At 43.5% G+C, this 21,020-nt stretch overlaps 1 protein-coding gene across 3 annotated transcripts in view; it reads left to right on the forward strand.

The window, feature by feature from the left end:
• CRB1 (crumbs cell polarity complex component 1) overlaps positions 1-13,834 on the forward strand; it is a 148,395-nt gene extending 134,561 nt beyond the window's left edge. For all 3 annotated transcript variants that reach the window (XM_059145900.1, XM_059145902.1, XM_059145901.1), the window contains one exon: positions 13,139-13,834. In XM_059145900.1, the coding sequence (XP_059001883.1) occupies positions 13,139-13,354 (216 nt within the window). In that variant the 3' untranslated portion in view covers positions 13,355-13,834. The remainder of the gene's footprint in view (positions 1-13,138) is intronic.
• Positions 13,835-21,020: the final 7,186 nt, after the last annotated feature.

The following is a 21,020-nucleotide window of genomic DNA, read 5'->3' on the forward strand; positions in this document are numbered from 1 at the left end:
ATTAGTCCATGGCAGAAAAGAGGAGTCTTCATGTGATTTCTCCTTTGAGCCATTTGTGGGAAAGGAACAGAATACTTGGCCTGTCCAGGTCCTGTCTTTTCCTGGCAAGGATCTCCTAAACTATTATTTCAAAAGATAATGCAGACATTTTCAATATTACAATTAATGTATATACTTAGACTTGAAGATCCAAAGGTATAAAATAACCATTTTGGCTACATTGTCTGATCTAATTTTATAATAAGCTATTAAATTCTGTGCTGAATGTTTACCTGGAGTTAGGGCAATTTTAGTTTGGCTATATTTTTTAACTAATAGGAAAATGCTGTTAGACTTTATTTTGTCCCACCTAAAAGATTGCTTTACATTCCTCATCGCTAATATAAACATATCCTTTTCCCCAGTTGTGTTCTTGGGCATTTAGGTGGACTGTTAGCAAAGTCAAACATAATGTTTTCTGGTGTTGTGTAAGTGTGTGTGTTTTAATCTTGCCAATTTAAAAACCTACAGACTTTACCAAATGGCTTATTTGGAATTTGAAAGCCTGACTTCTGAAATAATTCTTTATTTCCAAAACTAAATACTATATTAATACAAATCTTCACAATGTGAAGGTTCCTATCTTTGCTGGCTGTAAGATACCTTGGGTTTTTTTTGTGTGTTTTTTTTTAAGATTTTATTTATTTATTTGACAGACAGAGATCACAAGTAGGCAGAGAGGCAGGCAGAGAGAGAGAGGAGGAAGCAGGCTCCCTGCTGAGCAGAGAGCCCGATGTGTGGCTCGATCCCAGAACCCTGAGATCATGACCTAAGCCGAAGGCAGAGGCTTAACCCACTGAGCCATCCAGGTGCCCCGATACCTTGGTGTTTTAAACTGCTTACAAACTCATAAATTTTCATAATGTTCACTTGGGATCTGACCAATTTCAGTTTCAGAGTATCCGTCTCTATTTAGACATACCACATCTCCAACTCTTTTGGAGAAGGCTGTGCAGTGAAAGGACTCCCATTAAAGCACGCTATGTGTCTTTCATCTTGCACGAGGCAGACTTTGAAACGGAAAGTCCAATAATTTGATGTAAACAGACAATGACACCCAAAATGGCTACTTCTGAGATTCTTTAAGAGAAGGTGCAGGGTAGAGACATTCATCAATGAAATGCTGGAAGAAAGGGTTTTTATTTCTATGTTTGCTTTTTAAAATAAGAAGAGAGTAAATGGCACACTCGATGATATAAACAAGGACTTCAATGACAAGCTGTCCGAGCTAAAGTAATATATTTTACGTGGGTGACTTGATGCCACACTTTATCACCTACACGAGGGGAAGCCAATTTGAGTCGGTCAATAAAATACACCCTCCAGAGCTGGGCCGGGGGCACAGCTGACAGTGTGGTGGAGCCTGATGTTTTGGCACCCCCTGGGCTGGGACACAGCCGGAGCTGGCCCTGCTGCCCAGCTGGGGGATGTCAGATGTTTCGGTTCTGTCTGACTCATAAACACTTCTGCAGGTATGTCAGGAGGATGGGACCAGTGGCCCTTCACGCTCCGGTAATTCAACGCAGATCTGAAGCCTAAGCGGGACTGGTTATTCCAAAGCTGGATTTACTGCGGTCTCCCAACTGTTGAAAATTGAACTCCATGTGCTGCAAAGCAGGGGTGACGGGGGCATCTCATTATAGGAGGCAATTTTTTCCAGAGGCTGGAATCTCTGCTGAATTACTGAGGGACTTAGTCGAATGTAGACTTGGACCAAATAATCTTCTGATAAGTTGGCCATAAATCCTCAGTAAAATAAGCTTGGTGTTCTTAGCATATCTATTGGCTTTTTGATCATTTTTATGGCTTTCCTTTTGCTGGTCAAATTATCCTTATATGCTCCTAAAGCTCTCTGACATGGATTAAGTCGACACAAACCAATAGACCTTCATTACTTTTGCAACTGGTTTTGATTTGGGGGCAATAAATACACTGACACAGACTAGATTACCTTTGCCAGAAGGATATGTGATAAGCCATAAGGATGTCAGGGATCCGGCACGCTTTTTCCTGTGCAATGTGAAAAGGAATTAATAGCAGCTTTTGGACCAACTGAAGAAAGTTGGGAAGAAGAAAGAAATCTGATAGAGAAAAGAGCCAAGATGCAGCTTTTAGGTCAAGAATGAGGACGCCAGTGGATCATGGGAAGGTTCACAAACACCTGCTGTGTGCCTGGCACTGTGCTAGGTGCTGGCAGACAGGGTTAGGGACAGATAGATGAGGAAATTAACATATGATGTAATCTATGAATATCTTAGTGTCTAGTAGGGGAGAGAAGACCATCAGCGGGAACAAGGTTTACAGGGCAATAAACGTATAGAGAAGCGAGAAATCAGCAAGATCTGGAACAGCAGAGGAAGGGATAGTGGGAGAAGCAAGGTCTACCAATTGGGGGTTTGGAGGAATTATTTGCACTATAAACATTACTTTAAAAATATTGTTCCAAGTTTTTTGGGGGGGGTGGGGAAGAAATTGAAACCTAAGAAAATCAGAAAAAAATAGTATAATGAGCACATGTATATGCTTCCCCCAGCTTCGACAATTTTTTTTAACATTTTGCTACCTTTGTTTACCTCTATGTGTATATACACATTTTTTTGCTACCTATTTAGAAAGTAGGTTGCAGACATTTTAACATTTTTATCACTATTTCAGCAAGCATCTCCAAAGAAACAGACTTCCTTCTACAGCCACAAATACTAGTATTCCATTCAAGAAATGTGCCATCGTCCGTGGTCAGATTTCTCCATTTATCGCAATAAAGTCCTTTACAGATTTTGCCCTCAGTTCAGGATATAGTCAATTGCATTTAGTTGCTAGTTATCACGTCTTTTTAGTATCTTTTAATCTCACAGTCCCTCTGCCTTTTAACTCATATGTTATTCTCTTGTTTTTGAAATCATGTAGAAAAATCAATTGACATATGTATCAGTCACCTGCCCCACCCCAGGTTGGTGAAGGTCTCTTGGCTTAAAAATAGCAAGAGGAGTAAACATTTGAAGCGGATACATCTGTAACAAGGGGTGCAGGTTATATGCTAGGGAAGAACCCGCAGAAGAATAGACATGAAATTGCTCCTGTGAGTCCCATCCTTGGCTTCGCAGAGGGAGAGGGAACATAGCCTTCTGGAATGGTGTGGAGGTGCGTTCCATGCCCAGGCTGGGTAAACACTTTGCTAAAATTGTGCTGCCACTCCTCACTCTATTTCTTCTGCATTTGTGGCTCTGTGTACGCACTTCGCCCTCCCTAAAACTTCTCAGGCACCAGGACGTGTCCCAGCACCCCAGCCACGCTTCTTGTTCTTCCCACCACTGGATCCTGCCGCCGCTCTCTGCCTTCAACACCTTCCTTTACCTCCTTCTCCCACTGACTTCCTTTGAGAAACTTAAAGGGGGTCATGAGGTCCACCTTCCTAACTCTTTTCTGTTCTTTGCACTCACCTGGAACATCACCCCTCTCTCACAGAACTGTGGCTGGTTTATACAGCCACTGCAACCCCCAGGCATAGCACTAAACAGTGAGTTTTTAAAAAGACAGTGACTGGGCACCTGGGTGGCTCAGATGGTCAAGCCTCTGCTTTCCTCTCAGGTCCTGATCCCAGGGTCCTGGAATCGAGTCCTGCATCGGACTCCCTGCTCAGTGGGGAGCCTGCTTCTTCCTCTCCCTCTGCCTGCTGCTCCTTCTGCTTGTGCTCTCTCTCTCTTTTTCTGTCAAATAAGTAAAATCTCTAAAAAATAAAATAAAATAAAATAGAAGACAGTCACTATGCCTTTAAATTCCCATATGCCCAGGACCGAATATGCTGTCTGAAACATTGAAGGCATTCAGTAAAAATTTATTGGGTGAGCGAATATTCATTCACTACCAATCAACTTTCTGGGCGGTTATTTTTTTTTTTTTTAAGATTTTATTTATTTATTTATTGAGAGAGAGTGAGAGGGAAAGCATGAGCAGGGGTGAAAGGTAGAGGGAGAGGGAGAAGCAGACTTCACACTGAGCAGGGAGCTCGATGCAGGACTCAATCCCAGGACCTTGGGATCATGACCAGAGATCATGACTTAACCAACTGATCCACCCACACACACTTTCTGGGCTATTATATAGAAGTCTTCTTATGACTGAAAAGAATTTACTAGTGCATTAAACAGCAATGAGGATTACAAGTGTGGGAGTCAATAACAATCGATCAGCACCTTTGTGCAAAATGCTGTACCTTGTAATATTGAAAAGTTCCAGGGGCAGCATTTGGCCAAACCCACAGTGAGCTACTAGAGCACATTCAAATGCACACTACATGCTATGTAAACCTGGGTAGAGCTCGACACACACATATGGTGAGCACTGGGTATTGCTGTGTAAGAGACTCTGGGAGACAAGACACATGGGCTTCCCTGGGGAGGCTTTGCAGAGTGCAGAGAGAGTTGTAGTGGTGTTTTAAAAAGAGGCAAAGTAGGATTGAATAAATGGCTTGTTTCAGCATGGAGAGGTGGCTTTGACAAGAACAGATGACTCCTTTCTGAGCAAGGGCAGGTCCAGAGAGTAGCTGTGCAGGAACACAGGGTGCTGGTCAGGCTGTACGTGATGGGTGTTGTTCACAGGGAAATGGGGGACACGAATGAAGGATTTTGTGTTAATACATAGCAATTTAGGTTTGGGTTGGTTAAGTTTGCTGTAGTCAGCTCCCACGGCTTTCCACGCCAGGTAAGCAAGTGATTTACTTTTTAAATTTTTTTTTCAAGATTTTATTATTTATTGGACAGACAGAGAGCACCAGTAGGCAGAGAGGCAGGTGGAGAGAGAGGGGGGAATCAGGCTCCCTGCCGGGCAGAGAGTCCGATTCGGGGCTTGGCCCCAGGACCCTGAGATCATGACCTGAGCCGAGGGCAGAGGCTTAACCCACCAAGCCATCCAGGCGCCCTGCAAGTGATTTATTTATGTATTATTTATTCACTACTTATTTTTCATAGGGCTGGCTGGGTGGTGTCGATTCTAGGGGGAGACACAGTGGTTAGAGGATAGTTTAATTACCCAGGTAAAAGAAAAATCCATGTATTAACCCAGCTGTGACTGGGAAGGCAGAAGAGAGAAATGGCAGAGTGGTGGAGAACTCGGGTCCGAGCAGGTCGGGGTGCGGAGTGATGCAAAGGGAAAGCGCATCAGGCCTGACACCATCTACCCTGCCGTGGGAGTCTGAGAACTCTGCTTCAGTTCCTCTGTCAGACCCATGCTGGGCTTTGTATTTGGTCAGAGCCCCAAGTGGGAGAAGTCCTGTGTAGATGAAGTCTGGAGCTCATGGCGTGCCGCTGGACACTCCCTTCTGTCAGAGGGCAGTCGTGGTAGTGTCTCTGTGGGAATGACTTTGTTCCAGGCACTAGGGAGACAGACGGGAACAAGGGAGACAAGCACGTGCACCTCGATGGCGCTTCTCTTGTGGTGGGGGAGACGTGCGTGAACCCCAGAGATGTCAGGGTGCTGTGTGTTAGGGAGAAATAAAACTGATGGCAAGTAGAGGATAATCGGGAAGGCCTCCCTGAGAAAGTGAGAGAAAATGATCGTCCCTCCCTGGTTGGGTTGTTACGAGAATTAAAATAGTTTCTGTGTGCACAACATCTGGTAAACCCCTGACCCTGGGTGGGCAGAACTGTGGCTATTATCTTGGAACAATAAATTTCCCAAAAAACCCAAAACAAAACAAAGAACATAATAAGCTCTTGACTGTGGGCTGCTGGTATTTAGTTCTTGTGTGAGACAGAGAGAGAGGGAATGTTATTCACAAGGCCTGTGTTCCTAGGAAAACAATTCTATCCCTTACGCCACCCGCTTAAGGAGAGAAAAATACAAAGGCAGTATCTCCAAACGTTTAGCCTCCTCTGTGCTCCTGCCTAAAGTCTGACCTTAAGCAAGAAGGAGGTTGGAGACATCAGGGCAAGAATTATAGACCCAGTGCCTCAGCCATCAAGGACAGAGACAGTTTCGCTCACCTCTGTATTTCTAGCTAGCCTTCCATTCGTACAGAGTACGCGATCGACAATTATTTGTTGAATGCAGCTTTAAGCTTTAAGCGTGTCCTTTTGTGATCAACATTACAGGGCATTTCACATCTCAGAATAATCAAACTCTTTCTCGAAAGGTCCACAGGAGGACACATGCCGTGCTTGGGCTAATGCATAAAAGAAGCTGATGGTTTGAATTGAGCTAGAACATCACACACAGAGCCTTAGGCTAGTTCCTATTTCCTAGTTCCTATTTCTCGTCTATCTCCCATGGATCCACACCAGATTTCCACAGTAGCTATTCCGCACTTTTCAACAGCCCAAATATGGAAATCCCTTGGGCAGAGTCCCGGGACTGCACCTTCCAGTTCTGCAACTGGCAGAACTCGCCTCTCAGCCCTGCTTTTCTGTCCCCAGACCGTTGTGACAACTCCCAGTCAGTACAGTCCAAAGGGAGTGTGATTACTTGGTGAGAATTGGTGGGAAAGACTTCATGTAGGCATCCTTTTCCAGGGAGGGACTTCAAACGCTAGGCGCAGTCTTCCACAGTTACTGGGAGGGGGCTGGAGCTCACTGCGGTCTTGTCCCCAGGAATCCCCAGGGAGAGCATGAGTGTTTCCAGGAGAAGCAGAGCAGGGGATGAGGAGGCGGGAGCAGTACTAAGGAGAAAATTCTACTCGGCATTGCATGTCCCCTGTTGCGTGCCAGCCGCTCTGGGGGAAAGATGCAGTAGCCCTGCGATGTCTACCTTTCCTCTACCTTACTAACCCTTTTATTCAGGGAGAGGCGTGCCTGGCTGCATCACCCCCTCACTGTGCCAGGACACTTCCTAAGTCTTCTCTTTTGGCTTTTTGAGACTCTCTTTTGCCCCCTTATAACTGTAAAGTGGACAGTGTATTTATGGTTGGAAATTGGCTGCTGCAGCAAGTTTAATTTTAAAAACAGGGTTCTGGCATGTTTTCAATATTACTATAGAAATGGCTGCTTCTAGCAATTCACTGATAAGCTCTAGTTCAAGGACACAAGTCTGTGTGGGAGGTTTTTAACATCCACCAAACTGAAGACCTACTTATTGCAACAGTAATTCACAAAAACTGCTCTCCTCAGTCTTAAGTATGGAATTCTCTTCTCTCTCTATCTCTCTCTCTTTTTTGTTAACTTGCGGGAAGAGAGCCATGTCTTCATTTTGCTTTGGATACATAGATAGGAGTTACATATTATAACCAGCTTTTTTTTTTTTTTTAAAGATTTTATTCATTTATTTGACAGACAGATCACAAGTAGGCAGAGAGGCAGGCAGAGAGAGAGGAGAAAGCACACTCCTCGCTGAGCAGAGAGCCCGATGCAGGGCTCGATCCCAGGACCCTGAGATCATGACCTGAGCTGAAGGCAGAGGCTTTACCCACTGAGCTACCCAGGCGCCCGTATAACCAGCCTTTTAAAAACACATCTTTAATTTTCACTATTAATCACTAATTCTCATAATAGGACATAATGGCCTTACTTAGCTACTCATGTAACACAAAACAGCACAAACTAGTTTCAGAAACCCCTATTGAAGCTGGAACATAACCAGTGTTCAACCGGCATGTTCAAACATTTTAATTTCCCATCTTGAACTGTCTCTAAGTATTTTTACATAACATGTATAAGCGAATTCTAGGAAGGACTGTAAGTAGTTCACTGCACAGTAGTGTTTTCCAGGAGCCGATTTTAAGCCACAAACATCACCACTGTTTAACCACAAACATACTTTTCCCTGATGTTACAAAACCCAGGCGCCAGAGAAAGAAGTTCTAACAGGTGGTAACTGTAACATCTGTCCTTGACTGTCCCCGCCTTAAGGCAAAGCTTCAGTGTTTTCACTTGGAAATGTGAGGTCAAGTTTCCCAAGAAACTCTAGGATGTTTTCTCTTTTTCCCAGGCTCCTTCCAATGTGTGCATTGTTTTCACATCCTTCTGAGTGCTGTCACCGGCCCTAAATATTGTGACAGGCAGATCTTGATGCTGAGGACAGAAGTGGTCTCATTTTTTATTCTTTTCAGACAGGCCAGCTCATTCTGTGTTTTCAAAATTAGGTGAACTGTTCTGCAATCAATTAATGAAGGACCAGTGGACCCTGATGGGCCAGACTCCCCATCAGAGTGGCCCCAGTGATGATGCGCTGGCCCTCGCCATCCCCAAGCTTGGCCCTAGGTGCTGACATTTCCCAACATCTGGTCTGTGGCTGGGAGGAGGACCAGGGACACCAGCTAGGGAAGGGTCACTACGGGTAATGATAAACGAGAGCCACGGGCAAGGGTTAAGTCCATGCCTCATGAGCCGCTGTCTAAATGCCTGAATGCATACAATTCTTAACCTGCTGATTCCTAGCCCCACTTTACAGGTGGGGAAACTTAGCCTATAAGTAAACTACACCAAGGCAAACTGCCTTTAAACCTATTTCTGTTTGTTTAGCAGGTGCATCTTGTTTCTAGTCTCCTTTAGAAGGAACACAGTATTTAGTTCCCTTTAAAGAATTCAAAAAAATTTGGGCAGGGTGCGGCGCCTGGGTGGTGCGGTTGGTAAAATGTCTCTTCATTTTGGCTCAGGTCATGATCTCGGGGTTGTGGGATCGAGCCCCACATTGGGCTCTGCACTCAGCTCGGAGTCTGCTTAAGATTCTCTTTCTTTCCTTCTGCCTCTCCAGCTCATGTGCTCCCTCTAAAATAAATAATTTTTTTTAAAGTATGGCTCTAGCATATTCCAGCATACTCTCAAGTGAAAAGAATCACTGTAAGGCTTAACAGTCTCTCCTCAGCATTCCAGAGTATACCCTTGCCTTGGGTCATACGTCAGCTACAACCAGACAGTCAGTGTTTCAGAATGAATCCTCTTCAGAAAAAAAAAAAAAAAAAAAAAGGAATATCTATTTATTTAGTTCTGCAAACACAGAATTCACAGTAATTATGGTTTCAATTCATCACATGTAAAATATACATTTTAAAAATATGTAAACATAATAACCAAATACAGACTGTACCACATCATTCAAAAATCATCTTACAGGAAAGGCGCAATTAATTTGGGGTCTATCTTTTCAGAAGAAGTTTCCTCAGAAGTGCAGTGCGAGTGAGGGCACAGGCCAGCTGGGCAGGTGTGGCTCTACGTCCGTGCTGGTTTTCAGGACAGTCCCGCGCTTGGAGGCCTTCATGAGTCCCCAGCAGTTTCAATTATCAAAAGATCCATTCCGGGGCTGTGTATTTTAAGCACAGCTGAAGAATAGCAGAGCAAAAAAGGCCTTTCAACCATGGGAATTCAAAAGCAAAGGGCCCTCAAGAGGCGATTTCAAAACCCTCCTCATTCAGCTTTATTCCAAAGCGTAATGACATGCTCTATGTGATAGAGTTGGGCAGACTGTTTCATCAAAACCTTTATCTGGAGCTCGGAATCGCAATATCAGGTTTGTGGGTTGGCTCCCTTGGCCATACCACAAGGTGCCGAGGGAGTACTAGTTTATCTCTGACAAGTAGATAGAATCCAGGAGGGTGAGAAATGGCATAGAAATGGCCGCTTGCTTTTTATGAGTTGAGAACTTACCATAGGCCAGGTTTTGTGTTGTTTTGCATTCATTTTGTTGCTTTATTCTCAACCTTTGATATCAACAGCAATCTCCAGTTTTATAGGTGATGCAAATACGTCTCTAGGAGGCAAAGTGACCAGCCGACATTCACACGCGTGAGTGGCAGAGCTGGGCCTCAAACCCAGGACTTGGCCTCTGCCAGCTGGAGCATTTACCTCGCGTCCCACGTCCCATGGCAGGGAGTGACAAACGCAGCTGCCTCTCATGCCTTGAGTTGGTGCTTTCATTCTTACCGCCTTTATGAGAACAGTGAAGCCTCTGGAGACAAGGGTCTTTGATGCCTCCTGGGTCAAGAGGAGCGTGAGTGGATCTGCCGTCTGGTTTGGCCAGAGCTGTGGCTCTCATGAAGCCTCGGCCTACGCCCAGGAGTCCTTCTCCCTGTCCTGCAAGGTCGGGGATGGGCGCCTCCTCTGCGGCTTTAGCTTCCCCAGTGCTATGGGACTCAGGAGAAAGGAGAAGGGCCCAGACAGAGGAGGTCAGAAAGCAGAAGCAAACCGGTTTGTCTCCTCTCTGCTTGGATGTAGACACTTAACAACCCAGTGGGGCAGGAGAACCGTCATTTCCTCCTGAAGATGACAGAACTCACAGGACAGATTTAGAAGAAGCCAGCATGTAGGAACAAGAGGGTACATTATCTGAAGGTTCCTAGATGATACCAACGGGTCTTGCTGGTCGGAATCCATCTGTCCTTCTCGGACTTTTGACCTTTCAAGGCCGAGTCTATGGCTCTATTCAATTTTCCCAGCCCACAGCTATCTTTGCAGATATAGGATGTCATGACTCACAGAAGGACACAGTACAGCAGGAGAACGCCCCCTGTAGCGGAGGTAAACCATTTGCTCAAAAACCACAGACTCCTGTGATTCTAAATTCTCTATCTACTTTACTCCTAAGCTCCTATAACTGAGGGATAAAAAATGGTTACAACCCAGAGTTTTTTACAGCAATGTGGCAAGTGGAGAGGGAAGAGGAATTATGTCTGTCTGCTAGCACGACATAGCTGAATGCTTTCTGAAACTAGCTCTTCCCATACTGGACTCCTTGTCTTTCTGCACAGAGCTATTCTCTCTCCCTGGACCCCCTATCCCAGCTGAGGCTATCCCCAGCCACACAGTCATCTGATGTGGAAGTATCAGCCATCTTGTCTCTCCTCTGCTGTTCCCCAGCCTCACACAGTCTGAGAGGGAGCAACTCTACCTCGGAAATCTCCCTCAACCAGGTTTTTCTTTCAATTCTCATTCCATTGGTAAATAGAGACCTAGGTCATTGCTTGTCGTGACTAATAAAACAAACTCCTATTTTCTCCACCTCCAGTTTCTTCCCCACCTTCACTGTCACCATCTGTCACCCTATAACCAGAGCCAAATTAATAAAACACAGATCAGATCTATGACGTTACTGCTTAAATGCCCCCCTCCATAACCTGTCTCTGACTATAGGACAAAATCCAAATATCAGTGTGGTATTTAAATTTCTTGTAAGATCAATCTACTTTATAGATCTATCTCTAACCAACTTTTAAAATCCTTTTTCAGTTCAAATACGTACATTCTTGGGCAATATTTTGGGTCATGTTGGATTTCTTACTGTTGATGCAAACTCCAAAGAATTTTATATTTCCTTGACCTTTTAATTTCAAGTTGTTCCATCCAAATAGAATTTCCTGCTTGAAATATTTGAATGTTCTCTCATCCTTCAATGAACAATTACATGCTTCATTCCAATATGACTTCACCTACACCCCAATAGAGTTCATTTATAACACTCTCATAATCTATATTTATACTGTATTATGATGATATGTGCGTGTGTGCGTGTGTGTGTCTTCCCTTCCTCTTTTCTCATCACCAGAATCTGAGCTCTAGATTCCAAACTTTGTGTAGGTTTGGTGTGGGGTTGGTTTGTTTTGTTTTTGTTTTTTTGGTTTTTTTTTTTTGGCTTTTTTTTCTTTTCTTTTTCTCAGATTTTATTTAAATTCTAGTTAGTTAACACACATTGCAATATTGGTTTCAGGAGTAGAATTCAATGATTCATCACTTTACATACTTTACCTACTTTGATTTATCTTTGCATTTTGCATTTTTATAAATGCAATCAATAAATATTATTGAATGAATGAACAAACTAATGAAACTCATCCGAGCAGAACTGGTAGTGAGGACACTCGGAACAACACTATGAAGAGATTCAGTATGATTTTAATTGTGTGATACTTTGAACCAAGGCACATTGAACAACAACAACAAAGAAGACTACGGAGAGTGAAGATATTTAAAATTCCCTAGGATGTTCAAATAAACAAAGTTTCCATATATATTAGTAGCTTGGTTTCGTAATGTGGGGATGGGTCAGAGAGTAAGTTAAATGAAGAGGTGAGCTGGTTGAATCCCACTTTTACTGTGACAGAACAATTTCTTTAAAAGTCAGTGTAAAAATTCACATAGTGACTGCTCCCTGTCTTTCCTGTTGCTCTGCAACCAAATCATGGACGCATGTTACCCACTGCTCCAAAGTGCTCGGCAAACCCAGTGGAGGGAACATTAAAGAAACCATTGTGTACGAGCAACACCCCTGAGATCCCGGGATCCATCTCCTCCTGACAGGGCTTTACCTGCAGTTTTCTGTTTCTAGATGTTTGGGTCGACATCAAACTCCTGTGTTTTTACAACAGTTCAATTGTCACATCAAATCCAAATCAAAGCGATGACTGTGGAAAGGGCCTACGGGACTAGCTAGCTGCAGTTCCTCCTCTGTCTCGGGATCTTTCCCATGAGACGCAGCTAATTTAATTTGCTTCTTCTCCCCACTCCGCCCCCCACCCCCACCCCATCCAAAGGCTGTAAAGCAGCTATTCCTTCAATCCAAAACCAGAGCTTCTGACAAGGGAGGGAAGATACTGTGGACAATGTGTCTGTATAGATGTAGAACTATTTTCCAAATATACGTGTGGGGGAGTCTTTTGCCCTTGATGTCATAGGAATGATCCCAGTCACAGAGATGAAGATGCAGAGTGAAATGAGTAGATGTTTCACGCCACACTTTCTGACTCTAGACCTTGGCTGTTACATCTCTAGTCATTTTCACATGCACCTGGGAATAAGAAATGCTGACTTGGGGCGCCTGGGTGGCTCAGTGGGTTAAAGCCTCTGCCTTTGGCTTAGGTCATGATCCTAGGGTCCTGAGATTGAGCCCTGCATCGGACTCTCTGCTCAGCAGGGAGCCTGCTTCTTCCTCTCTCTCTGCCTGCCTCTCTGCCTACCTGTGATCTCTGTCTGTCAAATAAATAAATAAAATCTTAAAAAAAAAAAAAAAAACCTTTAAAAAAATTAAAAAAAAAAAAGAAATGCTGATTTCCCTTTCACACCTTGGTCTTTTTACAGTACTGAGTGGCATCTGAGTTCTGGATGGTTTTCATTCTGAGGTAGTTTCAATGTCCTGAACATTTACCTTTGGCCTATAACTCACCATTATTCACTCCTTCTAGTTGGCAGGTGACTTGATCACAGACATCTTCACCGCCGTTGGCTCAGTGACGTCAGCCTTGTTGTTGATCCTCTTTCTGGTGGTGGGGGCTTCTGTGATTGCCTCCAACAAGAGGGCGACTCAGGGAACCTACAGCCCCAGCCGTCAGGAAAAAGAAGGCTCTCGAGTGGAAATGTGGAGCATGAGGCCACCCTCTGCCGTGGAGAGGCTGATTTAGGAGCCTTCTGTCTGCCTGAGACAGAGATCCTCACACTATGAACGTGATGACGGCACCCGAGAGTCTTTCCGACCTACCTGGGCTCATCACTTTACAACTGGGCTTTCACGGGAACCGTGAAGAAGATTCCTTTGGCCACCTTAAAGACTTTCTGGTTCAACCTGACATCATCATTTTATTATATTAGCCGATCAATCTCAGAACAATGTTTCTGTGCTAGTAATTTCAGCCTCATAATTAGCAAAAATATCCTCCAGGGGATAAGTGTCTTCTGGGAAAGGCACTAGTGCCTATCACTTAGCTTTTTACCCTGGCACCTGGGGTCCTCTTTCTCAGTTTGCCCATTAACTGGCAACTGCATTTTTTAAAATACAAAACCTACAAGATGCATCTCTCACTCTTCTTGCCATGCGGTGAAAGGTTGTAGTTGTACACCTATGATGAGATGCACATTTTTGCCCTTTAATCATGGACTCAAGAAAGCCATGGGAATGATTTAAGTTTAAGAAGTGACCCAATGTCAACTAATAAAAATGGAAATGTGGTTATTGTCCTTTCTGAGTATTTTCTTGTATTTTGTGATATTACGTGTGACAAAAGTAGTCTCTATTTGTGTTTTTAGAACTTTCTTATGAATTATATCTTTTAACTACATCACATCAAGCATTATAATTAAAGTCATCACTTTTTCCTTTTTTCTTTTTTTAAAAGATTTATTTATTTGAGAGAGGGAGAGCATACATAAGCAAGAGAGCAGGAGCCGGGGAGCACAGGGAGAGGGAGAAGCAGGCTCCACTCTGAGCAGCGAGCCCAACATGGGGCCCGATCCCAGGACCCCAGGATCATGACCTGAGCTGAAGGCAGATGTTTACCAACTGAACCACCCAGGTGCCTCTAAAGTTAATGCTTTCTATAAGGTGTTGCTTATGATCAACATATCTCCCTAGACAGGAAATAATATGGAAGGAAAACTCAGATTCTCAAATCTAAAAGACCAGGTTCTTTCCTTCCAGCTGTTCTTTGATCAGTCAGAGTTGATGTCAGTGACATTGTCTAAGGGTATGAAAGAAAACTGAAGTGTGGTGTATGCACTTTAAGGGTTACATGTGTAAGACCATCTATGGGATACAGAGACAAAATACCAAGCCTTTTACTTATGTACACTTTTCCCCAAAGATTTGGTTAGAATCTTATATATGTTTTGAAATTAAAACATTAAAGTAGCATATAAATAAAAGTTGTTTTAAGATTTTATTTATTTGAGATAGAGAGAGTAAGAGTGAGAGCTAGGAGACAGAGGGAGGAGTAGGCTTCCGCTGAGCGGGGAGCCCGATGCGGGGCTTGATCCCAGACCCTGGGATCATGACCTGAACCAAAGGCAGACACTTAACTGACTGAGCCACCCAGGCACCCTTAAATAAAAGTATATATATATATATATACACATACATATATATGTATGTATATACATATATATTTTTAAAATTTATATGTATATAATATATATACATATTAAAATTATAAAAATATTAAATTTTTAATATATATCTGTATATACATATATATTTATATTAAAAATTTAATGACATGAATTTAAAAATCTGCGCTAGAGCAATCCATCTTCCTCAACTACTGAAGGACGTCATTGCGTTGCAGAAACTGTCCCTCTCCCTTCCACGTCATCAGTTTTCGCTCCATGCTGGATCGTTCCGATAGCAGCAAACATGCTATCATAGTTCCCATGATGTAAAATTCCCTCCTGTGGCCCATTTCAGTTACCATCTGTTTCCTCCCCATCCCTTTCAGCAAAACACCCAAAAGATTTTTCACATTTTCTGCCTCTCCTTTTTTTCCCCTCCTTCTCTCTTGAACTCAAACATGTTTCTCTGTACCCCGCTCCATGAAATAGCTCACATCAGGGTGACTGACGACCTCCACGTTCCCAAACACAGTGGTCAGTCTTAAATCTTTAGCTAAGTGGGCTCTCTGCAGTCTTTGAAACAATTGTCCCTCCTGTCTTCAAATACTTTCCACCCAGTGAGACACCATTTCATCTTGATCGTCCCCATACTTCCCTGTCCAGTTCTCTCCATTGTTCCCCTCATCTCCTTGACCTCTGCTCTATTTTTTCCATACTGATGATCACAACTTGTCAAATCATATACATCTTTGCTCTCTATTTCCCCTGACTAGAATTTAAGTTACATGAAGACAAGAACTTCTTTTCTTTCATTGCAATATACTCCACCTAGAACACGCCAAAAACACAATAAAATTTTCTGCATAAATGAACAAATAATGGTTGAATGATGTGCAAATTTGTAGCTGCCACCGGCAAGCCCAAGATTTGTGTGAGCTGCCATTGGATGCTGCAGTGACATTGAAACTATCATAGCTTTATAGTGGAATGTTTTTATCTCCCACATTCACTCTGTTTCTAATATGGTTTTAGTTGTTAGTTCAAGAAGATGGATGTCCCAGGGTGCCTGGGTGGCTCAGTCAGTTAAGCATCTTAAGCTTAGGTCATGATCCGAGGTCCTGAGATCACCTTGTGTCGGGAACCCTGCTTAACGGGGAGACTGCTTCTCCCTTTGCCCCTCCTCCTGCTCTCTTCTCTCTTGCTCTCTCTCTCTCAAGTAAATAAAATCTTAAAAAAAAAAAAAAAAGATGGATGTGTCTAGGTGTCCACATGTGGAGTATGCCATTAGACATTGTCTTTACTCTTGGATCTCATTAGAGTCATAGTCTTTTTTTTTTTTTAAGATTTTTTTTATTAGAGAGAGAGAGAGAGAGCGAGAGACACGTGCACATGCACGCATGGGTGTGATGGGAGTGGGACCGGGGGCTGGGAAAAGGGAGAAACAGACAAACAGACTCCTTGCCGGGCTCGAAGCCCAACATGGAGTTTGATCCCAGGCATCTGAGATCATGACAAGAACTGAAGTCAGATACTTTAACCAACGGAGCCACTCAGGTGCCCCAAGTCAAAACTTCTTAATAGAGGTTTACATGGAAAAGACAGAAAGAGCTCTTGCTTAGAGGAAAAAAATAAGTAGTTGAGTTAAAAAACAAAACAAAACAAAACAAAACAAAAAACCGAACACACTAATAGAAATCAGAGTAAAAGCTGGTCTTATTGGGATTAGCACAGGTAAGATGAATAAAATTACTATTCATGTGATACCCTGCAGTTCAACAGAGTTGTCTAATTAATCGGGCTAGTCACCCTGCTACAGCGCCCAGCTTCAGGATTTGGGTGGAAAAACCTATTCAAATAGATGCACACATGAATGCGTGCAGGCAGGAGTGAATGCCTGGTGCCACATGCGTGCTCCAAATACTTAATGAGGTCATGTGCAGGCTGGTCCTGCAAACCAAAGCTCTACATCTTTGAACAAGCCGAATGGACAATATCTTATGCAGGAATGCTTCCAAATTTGCCCCATGGGGTATGTACTCCAAGCTCTCTTTAACAAGATAAAGCTCACCCTAAGTACAAAAATCTAGTATCTGCATCCCAGGGTTGGTGCAACTTTCACTTCATACACATTTTTGCATTTTGTGTTAGCTTGGTTTCCAAGATGGCGGGAGCCATTTCTTTGGTGCTCCTTTGCATTGTGACGTTCCCAGCCCCCCTGTCTAGAGGTGGAGTCCAGGCTGGCCTAGGATCTGTTTGACCAAGAAAATGTCACAGAAATGATGGGTGCCAGAGGCTTACGAAGTTTTTTCTCTTCTCTTGGATGGAATGAAAATACCACGTGGAGAGAGAAGCCCAGCTATGACAGTCATCGTGGCTGAGCCCCTTCCCACCACCATGCCTGCTGGTCTCACCAGGGCCACAAAAGTGACCCCGGTGAGACCAGCAATGGAAAAACCCAATCAATCCACAAAGAGAAATAATAAATCATTGTTTGAAACTACAAAGGTTTAGGGCAGTTTATTATGCGACAATCGATTCGAGACACAATTATTCTCACTAAGGAGGCACACATAGGAATTCGGCAATATACAGCACTTCTCTGATTCTAATTTCTTTTGTCTCCAACACTGTTGTTCTGGGAATGAGGGGACATGCAGGATCCACCTGCATAATCATAATAACTAGTCCATTATTAATAAAAGATGACCAATGGTTGATCTCTCTGCGAGTGGAAAATAGGTGAGGACCCGTTAAATCCAAACACAGCTCTGGGTGGTGCTGAGGGTCGTGGTCCTTCCAGGGGGGCTACTGGCGGGCTTCAGGGCAGGGCTGCAAAGTGGACACAGCCGTCCTCCTTCCTGTCCCCGGCGAACCCTGGCTGAGGCAGCTGATGGAAAAAGCGCATCTGGTGTGTGTTTACAAGGAGAGATAGGAAGACTCCTGCCGGTGGCCTCTCACGTGACTCTTGTAGTCACAGTGAATGCAGAGAGAAGCAGGAAATGACAAATGACTATAACTTGAATCAGGTCGAATCTGCTTGGATTTTTACTTCCTTAAATTACCTATTGCTTGGGCACCTGAGTGGCTCAGTGGGTTAAGCCACTGCCTTCGGCTCAGGTCATGATCCCAGGGTCCTGGGATCGAGTTCCGCATCGGGCTCTCTGCTCAGCAGGGAGCCTGCTTCCTCCTCTCTGCCTGCCTCTCTGCCTACTTGTGATCTGTCTCTGTCAAATAAATAAATAAATTCTTTAAAAAAAAAAAATTACCTATTGCTTTACAGATCCTCTCCGGCCAGGGTAGCGGTGATTGTGTGATGGCCAATTAGTATTAGCAGTAGTAACTGCAGAGTAATTGGAGAGGTAGAACTAGAAGGCACCATTCCAATGATAATTTTGATTATTATAATGATGTTGAGGGACCCTACGGGGAGCACAGCTAAGGGCCTCGGTGTATTTACCTTGCTGCACAACAGGCATTTAGGTCTGTTTTAAAACCTTAGAGCAGCTCTTTGGAAGAGAACTTTTATCCTCATTTTAAGAGCCTCTGGAGAAAAAGAAACACACACAGGTTTAAATTTCGGATCTGCCCCATCCAGGTGACGTGAACTTCGCCTGACAAGTGGGACTCCTGGGCATTTCATTCTTAATAGCGTCAAACGCTCAGCTCCGAGTAGGCACACGATGTCTAGCGGTCATGGTTATTATTCAGGTAACGCGGGATGTCTGCAGGACAAGTGGCACGTTCTGTTTCTCCCACCTTCTACTCTGTCTTCGAAACAAACCATGCAGGTCACCCATCTTCTTACTCTCCTTACACCCGTCCTCTGATGTATTTGTAAAATAAGCAGGCTTTGTGCAGAGAAAGAGGATTTTCCCATCGCTCTCTGATGGCTTTCCCACCCAAATGAAGGAATCACTTCATCTATAAGACGGACATGCACATACTACTTGTATGTTCTCAATAAAATGTCAGAAAAATAAATCAAAAGGTTTTCGGTCTCTCAGCCCCCCAAAACAACTGATGATAAGAATATATTTTTTTTAAGTTTTGCTTTACAGAAATGACTTTAAAAATTATTTTATTTTATTTTATTTGCCCAGGCTTTCAGGGAACACTCCTCGCACCTCTTTTGTTAAGGAATCGGAATCATCTACAGTCACTCAGAGCAAGAAAGATTGACCCCTGTATTTTGATGTAAATCATCCTTTTAAAGATTAGCGACCCCAATTCACCTGTTTTTATGCTCTGCAGGGGTATGATTCAAACCATGAACCTTTCCTTAATTCTGGAGTGAATATGACCTTTCACATTTCGATGTGATTCCAGCAAAAATGCAACTTTATTGCTGTGCATTGCACTGAATAGTGATGACAAAAATGCGTGTTTCCAGTTTAAGGCCATTCTTCTGTGAATTGAAGTGAAGCCCAGGCTTCATATTCACATGGTTCCAGAACCCTGGGAACAACATCCATCAAACATATCTGGCAGTCTTGGCCTAAGGACGGGCACTTGAAGAACCAGTCCCAGAGTCTCCTAATACGTCGGGTGGTTGGGTGACAAGGGGACAACGTCCCCTTGGAAACGGCTCCCAAGTCCTCATCTTCCAGCTCTAAGTGGAGAACTTCTGGGAGGTGCTCAGGGTTTCCAGCTTGGGGCTTTAAAATCAGAGCTCATTCAGGGCTGACATGAAGCAAACCCTGAGTGGAAACAAGTATATGTGTTGTTAAAAGGCCCGAAAATATAGGTGCTTCAGAAACCTGTTGTGACTCAGCCCTTCCTGTCATGGGTAGAGCTATGTCAATTCCTATGTTAATTCGCTCGCCATCGTGCTCACCATCTGAAAGTCTTTTACTGCCACAGGGTAATGTCCGGATTAGCTCCCCCGTAACAGGGGTAAGGCAGAATACTTATTTTACCCGGTCAGACTTGATTTTCTAAGAAAGAAAGAAAGAGGGAGGGAGGGGTGGGTGATAAGGGAGGGAGAGGAAGAAAGGAAGAGCAGGGGAAGGAGAGAGGAAGGAAGGAAGAGAGAGAAAGAGAAAGAGGAAGGAAGGAGGGCAGGAAGAAAACTGCTCTCCATTTGAATAATTTAGGAACATTTAATTTTGCAAAAAGATAAACTACACAGTATCACCAAGAGTAGGTTTAATTTGAAAACATTTTGTCATATAGAAAAAATCAGTTAAGTCTTACTCTTCTATGATCTCTGTTACGGAGATCCTAAAATTATCTGAGGTCCAGAATATAGACGTCCCCACAGGAACCCAGGCTCAAGTTTCCCAAGAGACTTTGTTATTTTTCCAGTGCACTGATATTTCACTTTCCTGTAGGCAGAGGGAAGCCAGGAGGTCCTCTTAACGGTGATCAGAATAGTACATGGATTCCAATCCAACATCCCTCCACGGCCAAGTAATAATTTAGTTCGAATATTGACTCTGTAGTAATAGTACTTAAGTGTCTCAAACCAAAGAGGAGGAAGAACAATCTACTAATTATGGATGATTCGTGGGAAACAGCTAATGGCCAGAATCACTCCAGTTTGTTGTTTCATTTAACATTTGGTAGAATACTCTTGCTTTGGTAGAATGAGAGGCCTTGTCAAAGGGGGAAAAAAGAATGAAGGAAACATTGTTTGTAATTAGGAAGTAAAATACAATATTGATAGAGGCCAGCCTAAATTATTTGAAACGAAATACAAATTAAGTCCAGAATCTCTCTCTTGAAAAAAACTGGCCAAACACACCCATGTGATAAAATTACATTTATTTAGATTTAATGGAGTTCACTAACTTACATGAGTATTGTTTTGATCTACTGAAAGCATTTTAGTAAACCTCCTATCAGCCTGGGCCAGCACTGGCTGCACAAAGAAGCCTTGTTCCCTTAACCCAATCCAACGTTGAGTTGGCAGGGTGACAGAGCTCCTGAGACACTTGGTGCTTTCCAGAACTTTTTAGTCTCCTCAAGTTCATTAGGAGGAGTTGTCACACGCACTTTCTTCAGACTCCTCTGTTCCACGCCGTCCTTCCGAGGCACTAAGTCCCTTGAAGAGTTTGAACAAATCTCTCCACCTGCTCCTAAGTGTGGGGGGATCTCAGGACACAAAGATAAGAGCCTTGTAACCCCAGGATTCTGCAAGGCAGATACGCACACATCACTCTGATCGGTGCCCTGGATCGATATGTGGATGCTGAAAATCTGTCTACTGAGAGCCAGTCATATTAGTGTAAACTGCCATAGGCAGAT

This window comes from Mustela lutreola, chromosome 14 (assembly GCF_030435805.1).
Source record: "Mustela lutreola isolate mMusLut2 chromosome 14, mMusLut2.pri, whole genome shotgun sequence".
Taxonomy (NCBI): Eukaryota; Metazoa; Chordata; class Mammalia; order Carnivora; family Mustelidae; genus Mustela; species Mustela lutreola.